We start from the raw sequence: 18273 nt of genomic DNA, 5'->3' as shown, positions 1-18273 counted from the left end.
CTAGCAGGAGGCCAGCTCTGGCACAGAGCTGCAGGGACATGTCCTGCTCGCTTCCCAAGAGGCTGCGGAACAAGTCAGAAACGTGGTATCCCCTGAAGGCCCCTAGTAGACACACGCCTGGACCTGGGTGGGCTCTGGGCAAAATTTACTCTTACTCTGGGTCCAAGCCAGAGTCAGGGCCATCTGGAGTCTCCTCAAGACCTACAGAGTCCAGATTTGTTCCATCCAGTTTCAAGTGTTTGAGTGAAGCACCAAGTTTTAGTGTGTTTTCCCTGAAAAGCCCAAAGAATGGTTCAACTGTACTCCTAAATCAGCAATCTCACTTCAGTGGGAGGACTCCAGGCTGAAGTGCAGTAGGAACAGAAATCGTAACCGATGTGTGTTCCCTTCTCCCTACCCAGGGTAGCTAAGCAGAAGTGGCAGTGTGAAGGGCCAAGCCTGAAGAAATCCACCTTCCTTCCTTACATGCAAGTTCTTCTATTTGGTGGGTCCTTTCCTGAGACTCCTGCTCGCATACTTTTGTGTATGAAAGCATGCATCTTGACTGAAGTATAGTAGTGGTTTGTGTGCTTGTAAAGAAATGGCCTGCAGCATCACATCCAGCCAGGCTGCAGATTCACTGCCATGCCTGCTCACGGAGCCAGAGAAACTCCACATCTGCTGCCCAAGCCTCGGCACATCAGCTGGCTAAGGAGGGAGATGAGAAAGGCAAAAAAGCAATGACATTAAAAAAAGGTAGCACAGCTGTGAGTGATGACTATGAAAAGCCTTGAAGTGGGCCCATAAAGCTCATAGTTAGGTAGAAAGACAGCGAAAAAATTCGCAGCTTCCTGAGTCTTTAACAGAAAAACAAACTAAAAACCAGATATGCATTTTACAAACAGCACCCAAAGCTGTCAATAGTTGATTTTTGAAAGTATCAAGGAGGCACTGGGGAGAGTGGACAGTGCTGCTTACAGCACTCCCTCCCATATTTATGTGGGCCTCTGGTACAGAGAGAAATTGGGACGGGCTGGCACAGACCCCGGGGCACTGACTGCGAAACTGTCAGGATTACTGTCTGAGCTCAGAGCTGGCAAAGGCCCCCAGCCAGGCTCACCCAGTCCTGGCAAGCACAGCCCTACCTCTTGTGCAGATTACTCACCCACAACCAAAGCTGAGCACAAGCAAGAAGAGACAATAGGCCCATCACAACCAGCCACTCTGAAAAGGACATGTGGTGTAAGGAGACAGAGTGATCTTTTGTTCCCCAGAGACAATTATTAGTTTTCTGTGGCAGAATAACAAAGAAAACCCCACCGGATTTTCATCCATAGCTTTTGGCTGAAGCAAAACGACAAAGGGAGATCTCTTTGGCGTGGAGAGTAAGTGAAGCAAGGCCAAAACTGACTGCTACTGACCAGAAACCTAATGAACAAGCATCAGTAATGCACTCACTGTGTCCTCCTCTGTGTTTTATTCTCCCTTCCTGGCTGTAACCCTGGCTCTCACAGGGATTACCAGGCCTTCAAATCAGCAGCACAAGCATCAGGCTTGCTCATGACTCCTATTTCTGCTCCTCTATCCAAACAAAAGAGGGGAAATGGGACAGCCAGGTAAATGAGGATTTACAAAGGAAGGAGCTGGTAAAGAGTTGCTGAAGTATCCTCTTCTGTAACTGTGAAAGCAAAGAGCCACTGGTTGTTATTTCAGTCACTGCACTCACCACTATAGCTCAGATACTAAAAGGGACTGCTGCCGCCACACTCCAGACTGAAATGGAGAAAGTGGAATAGAAACCCTAGGGCTGGTCAAAAACTTCAGTGTAGGTGGGTGAGTAGGGAGCTCAGGAAGTAACACAGGGAGAGGCGTAAAAGAAGCAGCAGATCATTAAAACAGTGTGGCTTTTTTTGTGGAAGCAAAACTAAAATAATTTTTTTGCAACTAAAGGAAGTATTCATTGCAAACACTCTGGGTTTTGACAGCCAAGTGAAAAACCACGTTAATTTGGCTTGAACTGACTGTCATTAAATGCTGGTTTTGTTACAGGTGTCTCAGTTTCCTCTCTCTTCCCATTTTCCAAAAGAATATGGGATGGGTAGAGAAAAAGGGACGAAAGCCATGAGATTTTGTTTTGAGTAGTTTCAAATAGACATTCTTTCACAAAGTATAGGTATTATGACTATCCTTTGTACTTCTGAACCATGCAGTGGTATGCAGATTCTTTGGGTGGGTGAAAGGAAATGCTCTGCAGTAGAACCTGCTGCCTAGGACAAGGACAGCACTGCTGTTACGAGCTGAAGGCCTTAGTGGTATTTGTTCTTGCACAAACAAATAAGGTTGGTGCAGAACACAACCAAGATGTTTCCCCTCCCTCCCTCCCTCCCACCACGGTTCAAGACAAAATGGGGTGAATCCACCCCCAAACAAAACAACCAAGGAAAACTTACCACTCTTAGCAAATTCCGACGCTCTTTGAAGGTGGCACAGCAACCAAGGATGCCAGTAACCATGACAACCACCCCGGCTACCACCAGAATATAAGCAGTTGCCGAATACGTGCTGGAGGAGAGCAGACTGATGTAGTCACTCTTCTCAGCTAGAGTCCAGGTGCCCACTGCCATCACGGCCCCGCCAGCCAACTGGGTAGAGAGAAAAGCAAGAAAATGAAGGGCATCTGATGCACAAAATTCCTCATCTCCCAGTGCGACTGGGCTGGGATACCAGGACATGCCTCAGCTCCTTAAGATGAGCCCAAAATAATCTATGCTAAAGGATAGACTCCCAGAGGTCTCACTGGGACTGGGAGCAGGCCCCAGTGCACTGAGGCAGGGCTGGGCTTCAAGGCAGCCAGTTTAGCACCCCAGTCAGCCTGAGACGCAAGCTATCTGAAGCATCTACCTGTGCACAGCAGTTCCTACTTCCCAAATATGCCTTCCCAAAATGTAGCCACAGTGTTATCTGGGCAAATGTGAAAAAAAATGTCAAAATCCATTGGGGTGCTACATAGCAGCCGAGGGGAAGAAAACAGCTTTACATCAGCAAGCTTTCCACTGTTTGTCAGGGAGCAATGCTACCAATAAATGACAACCATGTCCAATATCTCCTTCCTAGACTATACATCTGAGGAGAAAGCAGCCAAGGAGCTAAACAATCTGGTTGGTTAAACTCTAACCCTTGCAGCAAATTAACATGGAGAAGCCCACCAGACTTCTAGCAGTCCCTTCTCTCTTTGCAGGCCTTGTGTTTCTGGAGGGTTTTATGCAGCTTCTAGTAAGCTCAGACAGTTTTCCTTAAAGGTCTGACCTGGACACTCTAATGCTCTGTCCCAGGCAGCAAAGGAAAAAAACAATCCTTTGGCACCAGTAACTTTTTGGTGGAAGCAGAAATCTAGGAGGCTCTAGTGCAGACCCAGCTGCAAGAAGGTGTTTGTTATCCTTGCTCTAGCTGTCCCAGGACTCCCTCTGCCACTTTGAAAGGAGGAATGGCAAGACAGTGGAGTCCTCAGGCTTCCTGAAAAAGCAAGCCAGGTGAAAAAACAAAGCATGTTTTGAGACTCCCTGTTATTTTCCGTAGTTAGTAACATGACCTAGAAACAGGCAGAGACTATAGTGGAAAACCATAACTTCTGCAGCCTGGGCAGGCAAGCCCAAGGGATGGTATTTCACCTCACCAGGACAAAAATCTGTGTCCTACTGACATCAGCACTTTTTGCCAAAGACTTCATCAAGCCCAAGATTTCTGCGCCCCTGACACCGCAACTGCAGTGCCATCTCAGTGACTCTGAAACAGGCTGAAGTTTCTTACCCAGAAAAAGAAGTTGAAGATGAAGAGCAGGTACTTGAGACAGATTGTCCCACATGTTTCCTTCTTTTCTGTATACTCACGCATCCTTCTGGCTCAACAAGTTACTGAAAAAAAAAAAAAAAAAAAAAATCAGAAAAGCTTGAGTCAGTCAGTCATCACACCCCTTTTCCCAAAAGGTGAGCATTACTAGTCTCCTGCAAGAACTCAACACTTCTGACCTTTTGCTGAAATAATCCAGTAAGCAAGCCATTCAACTGACTTCAGAGATGTTAGACTGTGCTCGCTTAGATAAAGAGCTCTTGTATCCATTTGGGTGACCCACGCAGCACGAGACCTCGCACAGTGTGAAAGGGAGGCAGATGGTACCAGCGTGTGGCCTTCCTGCACTGCCTTCACCCTCCTCTCTCCCCATCCCGCTGTCACTTCTGGAGACTCATTTTCCTTTAGATCAATACTTGCAGTGGACGGATCAGACCTACCATTGTGCAACCGGTCAAGCTAAAGCCAACTGTGATCAAAATGTCACAGTGAGGAAACTTCAGTACAGTTAATGTTCACTTCTTCCCATCTGAACCGAAATAAATATCTGGCCCCTGACTGAAGCCTGTAACTGCTGCTTCTGAATGCAGCAGACAAAAACCTGTCTTTGACATTTATGGAATAATCTGTCTCCAGAGAATATTCTTTCCTCACTGGCACTAGTTACAACTGCCTTAAATAGATCCCTCTCTATGTTTGGGGTATTTTTAGTGTTTACAATTGTAACTGGGAACATCCTTGTTATCCACTTAAATGCCCTATCCTTTTTGAACCCCAGCAATATGCTGGAGTAATTAATTCTCTTCTTCACTCTGCTTATTTCTCATGGCCCTCCTCACTGGCCAGCTGTCTCCTAGGGCAGCTGTCCCGGCTACTAAGAGGGAGAAACATAACGATTGGCTTCAGATGATCCGACAGAGTAGAATGCGACTGCAGATGCATCACGAATGGGAGTTCATCGTGGGTCAGTCCCAGTGCAGTGCTACAGATCTGCTATCGTCTCGAGCAGGTTTCTCAGAAGCAGGTCTGCAGCAAGTGCAGCTCCGTGTCACTTCACTGTCTCCTGTTGATGCCAGAAGGTCTGAACCTCTCTCAAAAAAAAAAAGAAAAAAAAAAAAAAATGTCACCACTGCCTGACCAGGCAGACAGGACAAAAGCACTGCCCAGCGCATCACTGCCAGCATCACCTGTGTGAGGCAGTTTGCAGAAGTGCAACCAAATCCAAACCACCTCTTCTGCATCCAATTAAAAAAATCATCCCTTTGTTCCCTTACCAGCCAGCAGGGAATAATGCTAACATCTTGCACGCATATTAGAGCAAAATGCTTTCCTAAAGCAGCAGTTCCCCTGGAAGTGGGCAGGCAAACAACCTCTCCCCTCTTCCAGAGTCATGGAGTTCATGCTTGCTTAGATTACAAAGCTTATTCCCACAAGTGATGCGAGCTTCCTCTGGGGGCCCACTGCAGCTGCAACCCAGCCATGCAGTACAGACACTCATCCACCTCGGCAAGCCCACTGCAAAACACCTGGCGGTAAAGAAAGTGAGCAGTGGGTATGCACAGCCAGGCTGCGCATTGAGTGGCTCTCAGGTTGGATCAGTCAGTTTTATCTTTGCTGCTACATTGCTAACATCTGGCTTTAGAGCCAGATGAACCAAGGCTGGGAACAACAGCTGCCCATTCTGCAGCATAATTGTATTTTATTTGCAGGGAAACTGTTTCCTTTTGCTTCAGGCCAGCTCCCTCAAAAACCCCAGCCCAGACTGTGCTTTAGAAACTAATAAATGAAACTCACAGGGAAGGCAAGGGTGAAAATATGCCAGCAGTCCCACCCATGCCTGTCCCCTGTCACCATTTCACAAGAAAACACTTTTCTCTAGAATAACATCTGGCAACAACAGTTGGCAGCAGAAGGCTGTCTCACTGGCACAGGGAGCAGCTCCAAGGTGGTGGCATATATCAAGGAGAATAAAAGTTATCTTCAGAAGAGATCAGAACCTCCAGCAATGCTCAGATTAATTACCATGTTGCCGCACAAAAAGGCCCCGGGGCAGTGGGGAGAAATGGATGCTGGTAGTACTGTATGCACCGAAGATGTGAATGCAATGTTCATGGAAGGTGACAGATTTATAGCTCCCAGAGGCTTCACTTAGCCACAGAACAGGAATGGCAGCAGAGGCAGGCTCCCACAGCCACACACACCTGCACAACCCAAAACAGGTACCTCAGCCCAGACCCAAGAGATGGCCTCCAGTAATAGCCTCTAAGGGCTGTGCTTGGCTTTTTGCCCACCACTTCTAACATCAAGGCCGTATGTAGAGGAAAATGCACCGCAGGTTTGCTGGGACTGACCCTGGTTCACGTTCACTGATGGCCAGGGGACAGTAACAATGCTTACTGTCCTCGGGCTGGCTCCTTGGCCCAGCTTCCCTCTTGCTCTAGAGGATTTCAGGAACCTTTCCCCCATCCCCTTAAAGTATGTCCCATGCCAAAAAAAAAAAAGCCACTACAGGTATTCCCACATATCACCATACAGCAGGTGCTGGACCCTAGCGAGGGATGCTAACTTGTCCCTCCTCCTGATCCAAGAGCTCAGAAATCCCAGATTGAGCTGCATCTCATTCTGGGTGAGGACTGGGCAGGCACCCAGCTGAGACCATACTTACACTCTGATGACAGAGAGTCTGAAAATCCCCTGAAGCCTGCAGGTCCTGCTCCACTGAGCGCTGCACACAGGCCTTTCAGGCGGCTCGGCTTCGCTGCTGCGAGGAGGGGATCTGTCTGTTCCCAGAAAGCTGGCAGGGAACAGCTGCAGGTTTATGAGGCACGGTGATTCACACAGGGATGGCAGGCCGTGAATCAGAGAGCAATCAGGGCTGTCTCCTGTTTGATCTATCCTTCCTAGCCAGGAGCAGAGCTGATGGCACTGGCTGCCTCTGCATGCTTAATGACTCACCCAGCCAGCTATTCAGGGAAAGGCAGCTCTCTCCAGACCCTCCTCTTGGAACTCTGTGTGTTTGTGCTCTTTGCCTCACACGGGTGGCCTGCCGCCTCCCGTCGCCTGCAAAATCAGGGTCAGGCTTTAGGGAGCTACGCTGGTCCTCAGGGGAGGCAAGTGAGGGCAGGAGGCAGCAGCGAAATGCCTTTCCCAAAGAGCCCAGGCAGCAGAGAGGGGAGCCACAACCTGCCTCGCAGGCTAAAGGTGGCTTTTGACTCTGAGCCTCACAGTCCCAAAAAGCACAGAGGTGATGATCTACGCCACAGCACCCCCATAAACACTGGAGGCCTTATCCTGAATTCGCCAATGTGACCAGGGTCTCTTGGCTTCAGTCACCTTTATAACGGACCCTCAGGAGTGACACCAATCACTCTTGAAACCAGACAAGAAGCAGCAACATTAATTAACACATAGAATTATATTCTATTTTAAAACACCGAGGCAAAGGCCTAGTCTGAATCATATTGATAATTACAAACGACCACTCCATTGGACAGAAAGTAGCGAGCTATGTCACAGGGGTGTGTTTACAAATGCATAAAAACATATTAATTAGACATGAGCTTCATAATGGAAAGCATTTTGCTAAATGAGAAAGTGGTTAGAAGACCAAAAGCACTTCCATAATGAAGTTCACTTAGTCCAGTCCAATAGACAGTAGCTTCATCGGCAAGCTAAATTTCAGTGAGCAATCATGGGATACAAGATGTAAAATGTAGTCATACAATGCAGTAACCCACCAGAAATCAACAACAGGTTCCTACTATGCCCACACACACTGCAACACAAGTGACAAGGAGAAATAATGTTCCATCTAAAACAAAATGCACAAAGATGGGAGGAAATACAAGGACTCATGTAGTGCAACACCACCTGCACATGAAAGGGAGGGGTATCAGTTTGAAGACTGCTTCAGAAAACTGGGAGTTGAACAGATCAAATCTGATTCCCCACTCTGACACAGACTTTGTGCACGGCCTTGAGCAAGTCCCTTAGTCTGTCCCTTCCCCTCTGCTCTTCCTCCACCACCCCACCCCCCCCACCCCCCCTGCCCCGTGCAGGACACTCATCTTTCTTTGAACCCAGTGATGTAAGGATCTGCACTGAGAACCCCTGCTGACAGAGGAATGCCAGCTGAGAGGCATGGCAGGCTCCAGGTGACTGGTTTATTGCCAAAAGCCCTACAGCCACACAATTTCACTGTCTCAAAAGTGCTTTTGCCATTATAGGCTACTTTGGTCAGTGAACTGGAACAACCTCTTTTGGGGTTAGTAAAATCCTTACTGAGGAGTATGGAGTAAACTCCATAATGAGAGGATTGTCAGGTAAAGCAATTTTGGCAACCATTTACAAGGCATGCTGGCTCAAATACACCAAAGATTGCAGGATGCTAGTAATGAAGAATGAGAGAATGGAGTAACAGTGAAGCATCTAAATGAGGAGCAAGAAGGAAAGGATGACCCACCTATTCAAACATCTCAAAAAAAGGAGAAAAAAAAAAAAAAAAGAGAAAGAGAGTGAGCTCATCCTACCCTGTGTGACTGCAAGACACAACCTCGCAGCTGGGTAAGAACACACAGTGCATGACTGCCAGGCAACACAGGGGTCCCTCCAAAACTGAAACCATTCCATGGCCTGATTTTCCCGGGCTCTCATCCTACCAGGACTGAACTCCTGGAACAAACCAGGCAACAGGAATGTACCAGAAGTTGAGCAGTTTGGGAATACCTGCACTGGTACCTGGGAACACAAGCACTGCACAAGCCACTGTTTTGCTGTGCTGAGCCACCCAAAATCTCAACGGCAGGACTTGCTCTGGTTATCCCACATCAGACCACTGTATTTTTATTTGCAGGTCCAAAGGCACATACAGGCACGCACTCACATCCCAGCTCAGAAAGCATGTAGCATGCACACACACTCCTGCTGGCTAGACATTCATTTAGTCATCACAGACGTTGCTTGGTACTTTTGCCTCAACTTGCACAGTAACAGTACTTAATTAAACAGCAAAGAAAGCCAGGCCTGCAGGCTTTTTCTGGCACAACCTGCCCTAAATCAGTGTCTGACGGATGGGGAAGAAACAATGCCAAAACAAATGAAATAGCTCCCAGGCCATTAAAAGAATCATTATTTTGAAGTATTGATTTTTGCATGATAGCAAGAAAATTGGTATCCAACGCATCAGTGAAGTCTATTCCATAGATAACTTGTATGCCAGAAGTTAGGTAACTTCTAACATCTTTGCCAACACACACAAAACAGGCCTGCTGCAGGAAATCCCGCTGCACCTATGCTGCTATCCAAGTGCAGTTCCTAAAGGGCTGCAAGTCCAACATCAGCTACACTGGAGTCTACCTGAGCTGGGCCAGATAACCCTGGCCCTGAGGCAGCTCCTCAGAAACAAAGCACATGTTGTCCCCTTGGTATGTGCAATGCAGATGTAGGCCAGTAACCTATTATCTTCAGCAAACCAGCTGAAGACCTTATTCTCCAGCAAGGCTAAACTGCAGCCTTTGAAAGCACGACCTCTCCAAGTTCCGTCTCTGTAAGATGAAAGTATTATCGTCATTTTACCTGCCCCACTGAACGTGCTCAGAAAAGGTCTCCAGCTGCTTCTCAACTTTCCAGCACATCTCTCACAGCCCAGAAAGCAGCCAGAAGTCATTAACTAAAGCCTTCCCAGGAGAGGAACTCTAAAGCTCGAAGGTGAAGAGCTCCAATTTACACAGCTATTGAGTGCCATTATCCACCCCAAACCAACAGGGAACACAGGTCAACAGTCTTGACACTGACCTTTCACCACCAAGGCAGCTTACAGCAGCAGTGCAAATGGTCAGTCCTCTTCAAATGCTTTCTGCCACCCACTTTCTTCTTGCTGGCTCTGGTCCTTTGCTGGATTCAGGAAAGCAGAGAGCTGAAAAAGAAGAGAGATGCAGAGAATCATGAATTATATCACAAATTATTCTGCGAATCAGTATTTGATAATATGGTTTCCCATCAAGTCCTCCTTTTACTAGAGAGCATGCGATTTCAGAATACACCTTATGAATGCATTTGATTAAACTGCACTGGATAATGGGGGAGAGCCAAACCATGGCAGTGGGGAGCATGAAGACCTTCTGATGGTAGGAACCTGTCAGAACAGGTTTATGTTCACCACTGCATCCTGTAAATCCCACTACGGTTTCTGTCAAGGCTGTGTATGCACCACAACAGCTCATTCTAGTGCAAAAAGCCCAAAAGTAACTCCATGAGAAAGCTCAGGAAGAAGACCCTTCTGTGCAGTGTGAAGCCCTAGCTGGTGTTAGTGCCTCGAAGCGATCATTGCTCCTAGCCCTCCTACAGGAACTGCCCAGAAAGAGGAAAGTGGTGGACAGACAGTACCAGAACTCATTGTGTACATCCATCCTCTGCTCCCAGGGCTTACAAGCCCCAGGATATAGAGCACAAACCAGAGCAGGACCCCTACAGAGAAAAAGCATTCCAGGAATTCACTGTTCTTCAGTTTCTATCCCTGGTGAAACATAATCAAGACACAAGTCCTAAGCACCACAGCAGGATCTGCTGGAAAACAGCTCCCTGAATTCATCTGCCACTGCCACCCCTCCTAGACCAAGGCTTCAACTTCCCAGTGTAAACGCACAGTACCTCCCTCAGATAAGCAAGAAGCCACAGGAAGGTGCCTTCAAACTTAACAGGAGTTATTTCTCTACAATCTTACTACATTTATAGAATACTTTGGGTTGGAAGGTCCAACCCCCTGCAATGAGCAGGGACATCTTCAACTAGATCAGGTTGCTCAAAGCCCCGTCCAGCCTGACCTTGAATGTTTCCAGGGATGAAGCATCTGCTCACCCCTCTGGGCAACCTCCTCCGGTGTTTCACCACCCTCACTGTAAAAACTTTCTTCCTTATACCTAGTTTGAATCTACCCTCTGACAGTTTAAAACCATTACCCCTTATCCTATCACAACAGGCCCCACTGAGAAGTCTGTCCTCATCTTTCTTATATGCCCCTTTCAAGTATAGCATTGAAAGGCCGCTCGAAGGTCTCCCCGGAGCCTTCTCTTCTCCAGGCTGAACCCCCCCAACTCTCTCAGCCCGGCCTCCCAGGGGAGCTGCTCCAGCCCCCCCAGCATCTCCGTGGCCTCCTCTGGCCCCGCTCGAGCAGCTCCGGGTCCTTCTGCTGTTGGGGGCCCCCGAGCTGGCCCCAGCACTGCAGGGGGGTCTCCCCAGAGCGGAGCAGAGGGGGAGAATCCCCTCCCTGGCCCTGCTGCCCCCCCTGCTCTGGCTGCAGCCCAGGGCACGGGTGGGTTCTGGGCTGCCAGCGCACGGGGCTGCCTCACAGGCAGTTTTCCCCCCACCAACCCCCCAGCCCCTCTCCTTGGGGCTGCTCTCAATCCCTTCATCCCCCAGCCTGTATTAATACTGGGGGTTGCCCCGACCCATGTGCAGGACCTTACACTTGGCCTTGTTGAACCTCATGAGGTTCACATGGAACTACTTCTTGAGGTTGTCCAGGTCCCTCTGGATGCCATCCTGTCCCTCAGGTGCGTCATCTGCAAACTCGCTGAGGGTGCGCTCCATCCCACTGTCTGTGTCACTGCTGAAGATATTAAACAGTACTGGTCCCAATACAGACCCCCTGAGGGACACCACTCATCACCGATCTCCACCCATACATTGAGTTGTTGAATCTCTGGATACGAACACCCAGTCAATTCCTTATCCACCAAATAGTCCATCCATCAAAACCGTATCTCTCCAATTTAGAGAGAAGGTTGTGTGGGGGATGGTGTCAAAGACCTTACAGAAGTTCAGATAGCTCTTCCCTCATCCACTGATGTAGTCACTTCATTGTAGAAGGCCACTAGGTTCATCAGGCAAAACTTGCCCTTGGTGAAGCCATGCTAGCTAACTTGAATCACCGCCCTGTCCTCTATGTGCCCTCACATAGCTTCTAGAAGGATCTGTTCCATGATCTTCCTAGGCACAGAGGTAAGGCTGACAGGTTAGTAGTTCCCGGATCCTCCCTTCTACCCTTTTTAAACATGGGTGCGATGTTTCTCTGTTCCCAGTCACCAGGGACCTCATCTGACTACCACAACTTTTCAAATATGACAGAGAGTGGCTTGGCAACTAGATCAGCCAATTCCCTCAGGACTCTGGGATGCATTTCTTCAGGTCCCATAGACTTACCTATGTTCAGGTTCCTCAGGTGGTCTCAAACCTGGTCTTCTCTTGCAGTGGGACGAACTCTACTCCCCCAGTCCCTGCCCTGAGGTCCATCCACTTGAGAGGTGTGGGAAGAGAAATTGCCAGCGAAGGCCAAGACAAAAAAGTTGTTGAGTACCTCAGCCTTCTCCTCATCCGCTGTTACCAGTTTGCCAGTTGTGTTCATCAGGGGGGTACACTTACTTTGACTTTCCTTTCCTGGCTGACATACCTATAGAAGTCCTTCTTATTATTCTTCGCATCCCTTGACAAGTTCAGCTCCAGGTTACCTATCCCTGCTTCCACGACCTGTGCATTTCCTTCTTGTCCTTTAGTTTGACCAGCAGGTCTTGACTAATCCATGCCGGTCTCTTGCTCTCCTTTCCTGATTTCTTACCCGTAGGGATCAAAAGCTCTTGTGCTCTGTGGAAAGCGTCCCTAAAGACCTGCCAGCTCAGTTCTGCTTCCTCGTCCCCGAGGGTGGTTTCCCAAGGGGTCATACTGACTATCTCTTTGAACAGCTGGAATTTTGCTTTCCTAAACTTCAGTGTCCTGACTTTACTCTTCTCCTGACCCTTGTTCTTCAGGACTGAGAACTCCACCAGTGCATGATCACTGCAGCCCAGGCTGCCTCCGATCTCAACATCACCAATTAGCTCCCTTGCACCGGTCACCAACAGGTCCAACAACACATCCCCTCTGGTAGGGTTGTCTGCTGCCTGGCTTTAAAAGCTATCCTCAATGCACGCCAGGAGACTCCTGGATTGCCTACAGCTCGCTGCGCTACTTTTCCAGCAGATGTTGGGGTGGTTGAAATCCCCCAGCCGGATGACAGCCCCTGAGCCCGATGCCTCTTGTAGCTGGAGTAAGGCAGCTTCATCAACAGGCTGCCCTTGATTGAGCGGCCTGTAGTAAACACCAACCACAAGGTTCCCTTGGTTGGCTTGGTCTCTGATTCTTACCCATAAGCTTTCGACCTGCTTACGGCTACTCTTCAGAGACAGCTCTTCACAACTGATCCATGTTTCCACATAGAGGGCAATGCCTCCAGCCCTCCTTCCTCGCCCATCCCTTCTGAACAGCTTGTCATTGATAGCGGCGCTCCAGTCTTTCTAGCAGCATGGTGGCTTCCAGCTCCTCCGGTTTAGCGCTCGTGCTGCATGCATTGGTTCAGAGGCACTTCACCTGGGCTGTTGGCTGTGTCACCTTTTCAGAGGAACACACCTTCAGTCCTTTGAGGTATTTCACTGATGTTTCCAGGTTGGCTTCTATTACTTCAGGAACCTCAGCTCACCTCTGCAAGACTTCAAGTGTGCTGCAGTGTACGCCGCAGGCCTCAGAGCAACAGGCTGAGGGACCTTGCTAGCACCCCATCCCTCTAACCTCGATGTGTCATCCCATGGCTTGCCATTTCTCTGGAGGCAGCCAGGCTGCATAAGGCTGCTGTACTGGAAAATGGCCTCTAGCATCCCCTCTGTCCACTGCTTTTCTAAGATAAAGGGTCCCAAACTTTTTGCAATTGTTTGCACAGCCACATCCTCAGCTATCTCATCCTCATCCCACAGCAGGCTGGTTCAATCCTCCCTGCAACGTTTCCATTGGCATTGCAGACGTCAGGACGGAGAGGGGAAGAGAACAGCAATTCTTCCTTCCTAACCTGTCTGTCTGGATACTGAATTAGTGATCCTTTGATCTACACCCCAACACTAACTTATTTCACAGCCCAAGGCTTAAACTCTTACCTATCACCTGTACCAGGATATGGAAGCAGTAATACTTCCTGACTTGCCCGAGTGGGATAATTGGGTGTTTGCAAACCACACGGGAAGAGAAAAAAAATTACTTTTCACTAGCAGATCAAATTTAACACAATCTATAAGCATTTTAATTTCCTATTATCTTCAAGGGGAGGTTCCTGCAGGTCTTTACATAGCATAGTATGGGCAACACACCTTCATTTATAATCACCTTGGTTTACCCCTGCTTACACTCCCTATGAAAATGAATGCTTTGGTAAGAGCTAGAAACTTGTTGATTCATATTACAATGTAGCCTCTAGACCACAAAAACATCTTTTGAGAGAAACAGTGGAAATCCCAGCACCTGAGCCATTGAGAAGCTGGCCAAACAAAGTCCTGGAATCATTAATTAAAGATCAGACAAAGGAGCTTGCTGAGAACTGGGGAGAGGAGGGAAGGCACAGGCAGTGTGGTCACCTGCAAAACAAGCAATAGTGCTGAAGGACTCTCAGGCCCGAGGCTGCGCCCAAACTCTCTTCAAGTAGCCCTCGTGCCCTACCACTTACCCATCTCCTTCATGCTGCTCCCCCACTCCTGCCCTCTCAGAAGAGAGAGTCGACCCAGGTTGAAAAGCTGAACGCGCTGCTTTCCATCTCAGCACGTTGGAACATGCTGGAAAGTCAAAGTACTTGTGCCTCGAGGGCTGGGGAGAAGGCAAAACACAAGCTAGACATCCAATGAAGCAAAGAAGCTCCTTCTCAGGAACTGTCATTTACACTGGTGTGTGGGTCAGGCGCACAGAACAGGTTTTGGTCCAAACCCCTCCTCCCTGACCCTCCACATGGAAGCTGAACTCGTTTGGCACTGCTGAAAGAGATTCCCCAGACCACAGCTTGGAAACTGCCTTTATCTTCTTCTGCCTGTTGTCTAAACTGATTACGTGCTCCTGAGGGCACAGAGTCATCTTCCTTGACTGTACAGTACCTAGCACAAAAGGATCTTGCCATGAGCCTTTTAGGGTTGCTCAGAAGCAAGAAATACAAAGCAGTGTTTTCCAGCCACACCACCTGCTCCTACCAGGAATATGCACAGTGGTTCTGGGAGAGGTGGAGACAACTTAGAAAACCACCTACATTCAACAAGAAGATCTCTTGGCCATCTTTGGCAGACCCTGCTTGGCCCTACCTCTCGACTGGCAGAGCACGTTTCTGAAGAACTCAGAGAGAAGCAGGATCCCATCCTGAGGGTTTGGGAGGATCTCACCTCAACATTCTCTGAGTCTAGGCATTGCCCCCACAGACGTCCTGCTGTCGCCCCTCGGGACACTTGCCAAATCCCTCCTTTCTTCTACCCTGGCTCAAGCTGCTGCGTTTTGAATAGACCCCTGAAGAGAGATGTAGACCCTTAAGTCCTGCTAATTTTGATGACAGTCAGGTATCCAGCAAGGAATTGTGTGCCTAATACACCTGAGGAGCTGCCTGCTCTGCAAGACAAGAGCTGTCTCGCAGGAGAAGAGCACTTAGCCCTTCTGCTCATTTTTTCGAGACTGTTTACTCCCTAGGGGAGGGACTTACTGAAGCATAAATAACAACAAGCATGAATTTTAAACTCAGCAAGGATTTACACATTCATCATCACACACATACCTGTGAATTACGTGTTTTATGACGGGGTTAGTCAAACCTAGTCAAGGTGATGGCTGGCTTTGGGATCCTTGAGGATAAAAGTGACCTTAGCATAAAATCAATTTCACAACCATCAAGAAAAAGAAAGTGTAAGAAATAAAAAGAGTGACCAAGAGTGCCCCGGACTGCTTGTATCTGTACTCTAGCACTGTTCCACTACAAAGCGAACAAAAACCACTTCACAGGGTTTTCTGGTCCTAACAAAACATGTGCAGCCAGCCACATCCCGAGAGCAGAAAGCCCCCGTCTGCTGCTCCCAGAAGCGGATAACCAGGGAAGCAAACGGCCCCTCCAAGCACCCGGTCCCATCAGGAGCTGGAAGGCAAGCCAGAGACCGGTACGCACTGCACGACCAACGGGAACTCCTTCTGCGTCAAACAACATCCTCTTGTATCTCATAAGGCCTCTTTTATCCTAAAGGATCCTGAAGCACTTTATTCTATTTATACACAGGAACCACTTCACTACTCATTGAACTGAGGAAAGGAACAATAACCGTCTCTTTTCTCTCAGTAGAAGCACCAGAAATCAGTGCCTGGCGTGTGTTTGCAGAGAGCTCATAGCAATGAGGGTTTGCCATGACAAGGAACAATAGTTCAGATAGGTCAGGGTTAGCCAAAAGGCAACACAAACTCTTCACTGCAGCCTGCTATTGGTATTTTAAATTCTATTTGCCCAACTCTGTTCATGGGCATTGTGGGGGGTTTTGTGTCTTTTTTTTTTTTTTTTTTTTTTTTTTTTTTTAAAGCATGGCTTTGTCTGCACCGGAGAACTTACCAGTAGCATTAAATCACATAGCTGATTCTGCACAAACCGTTTTGTTTAGCATTCTGCCTGATCCCTTCCTATTCATTACATTCATTTTCAGCTCAGCTCTCAGAAGCGAAGCCACTGGTTCTTCAGTGTTTTCAGGGAGTGCTCACAAAACCTCCCGGGTCTGTAGCCATGCCAGTACTAGAACCAAGCCAACAAGTACTAAAAATCCTGGGAGGATAAAAATCCTCCCAGTCCCACAAAACCTATTCAGGCAATTCTGTACACGAATACAAAGAGCTCCCCAAATAATGCAGCGATGATAGCCATTTGTTCACTCTCTACAAATAGCTGGGTTTTTACACAGTGGTTTGAGCTCAGGGCAAAGACTAACCTAAGAACACATGCTGTGTCGTAGCTAGCTCACAGTCTCTCAAAATTTGGCTGCAGCCTCATTGCAGAGGTACTTTCTGTTTCACTCCCTATAAATCTCTGCTGTGAAAAGGTGACTAGCTAAAAGCCAGCAGATTTTCTATCTACCCACAGTATCAGGTGCATATCCCATGGCAGGCCAACATCTTCACCTCACCAAGCTCAGAAATGAATTGTGGGACTGTAAATCCCCCTGTCAAAAATACACGCAGCAGATTTTGGAAGGAGGGCAGGCAGCTGGTGTGTCACCACGGGGTGTATTTCTAGCCTCTCAGTGACAACAGTGTTCTATAATGTCACTGCCTGAAAGACCCTTTGCCTCCTCAAAGCATCCCAACAAAGAAGAAAAGGTAGCACGTTGTAAGAGGAGCACAGAGAGATCAAGTGACCCTCCCAGCAGAGAGAAGGGGTAGATTCGCTCTCCTCGCATCTCAACATCCATCCTCCATCCACTGAGCTGTTCTGTCCTCTAGAAGACCATTGCATAACACAAAGTTGTTAAAAATGCAGTTTTCAAACTGCTTGTTAGCACTGTCCTGCCTGTGCCTGAGACACCTGACTGGAGACAGCAGAAAGAAGTGCACAAAAAGCTGGCACCAGCTTTAGTTTTTGTAAAAAAACTTGTTTTGCTTTGAGTAGGCTGTAGCTGTTCACACTTCCTGCAGTGTAAACAAGCAAAGCAGAAGTCTCTGGAGTCAACCCACGGATCCTTCCCAGGCAGTCTGCCTCAGTTGCAACTCCACAAAGCTTGTATTTTAAAAGCAGTTGAGAAAGGATTTGACAGGGGAAACTAAGGTTAGTAGTCTTATGGCTTCGGTCACGCTGCTGATCAGCTCAGCACTGGTGCCAGCCGTGCCAGAGGAAACCCCTCAGCGTGTCAGCGACAGAGCTGGTACCTGCGATCCCAGGAACAGGGCAACGCGCTCCGCAGCACCCCAGCACTCCGAGAGAAAAGGGAATATCATCCAGCCACCGAACAGGGCAACAGCAGCTCTCACCTCGGCATGGCAGCTGGAGAGCCACCAGTGACATCTTCGAGAGCCTCCCTTCCTACCCAGGACAGCTACCTCATGCGGGAACACTCCCGCACCTGGAATTACCCGCTTCGCTAACAGCGGTGCCAGGAATGGCCAAGACGTCTCTTCTGACCACCGACCCTTATATATACCTGACATTCGTGTCTCTGAGGGTGTTTTGGAGCGATCACTGAACGCTTTGAGAAGTTACATTCCTCTCCAAAGCTAGAAACACTTTACTAGAGTCAGATCGAATATCAAGCGCAGTCAAGGGCAAATTAAATGACATTTCATTTCCCAGAGCTGTAAACGCAAGTTCACAGGAGTTGTCTTTCTCCTGTTGCTATAGGAGCAATGCTGGAAACAACGCTCAATCCACGCTGCTTAAGGTGCCTTGAAAAGGACCATTCTTCTAGTAAAAATTCAACAACCCCCCAGCCAAAAATAAAACATTCCCCCCCTCTTCCGCCTTGCTCATGTGTAGAGGGTTTTAATGACTCCACCGAAACCATTTATGCAGCTGTTTTTAGACCAGCCTGCAAACTCGACAGGGAGGCACCAGCGCGCGAATAAATATCCGGGGAGGCAAGGGCTGTCCTCAAGGCAATT

At 48.3% G+C, this 18273-nt stretch overlaps 1 protein-coding gene across 3 annotated transcripts in view; it reads right to left on the bottom strand.

The window, feature by feature from the left end:
* CD151 (CD151 molecule (Raph blood group)) overlaps nucleotides 1–18273 on the bottom strand; it is a 37420-nt gene that overhangs the window by 11141 nt on the left and 8006 nt on the right. For all 3 annotated transcript variants that reach the window (XM_042785181.1, XM_033003400.2, XM_042785182.1), the window contains exons 2-4: nucleotides 9619–9739; nucleotides 3787–3890; nucleotides 2430–2621 (exon numbers count right to left, since the gene is read on the bottom strand). In XM_042785181.1, coding sequence (XP_042641115.1) covers nucleotides 2430–2621; nucleotides 3787–3870 — 276 coding nt within the window. In that variant the 5' untranslated portion in view covers nucleotides 3871–3890; nucleotides 9619–9739. The remainder of the gene's footprint in view (nucleotides 1–2429; nucleotides 2622–3786; nucleotides 3891–9618; nucleotides 9740–18273) is intronic.

The sequence above is a fragment of the Tyto alba genome, unplaced genomic scaffold (genome assembly GCF_018691265.1).
Source record: "Tyto alba isolate M040663 unplaced genomic scaffold, T.alba_DEE_v4.0 Super-Scaffold_8, whole genome shotgun sequence".
In the NCBI taxonomy this organism is placed as follows: domain Eukaryota; kingdom Metazoa; phylum Chordata; class Aves; order Strigiformes; family Tytonidae; genus Tyto; species Tyto alba.
This window is presented reverse-complemented; position numbering and strand designations above follow the sequence as displayed.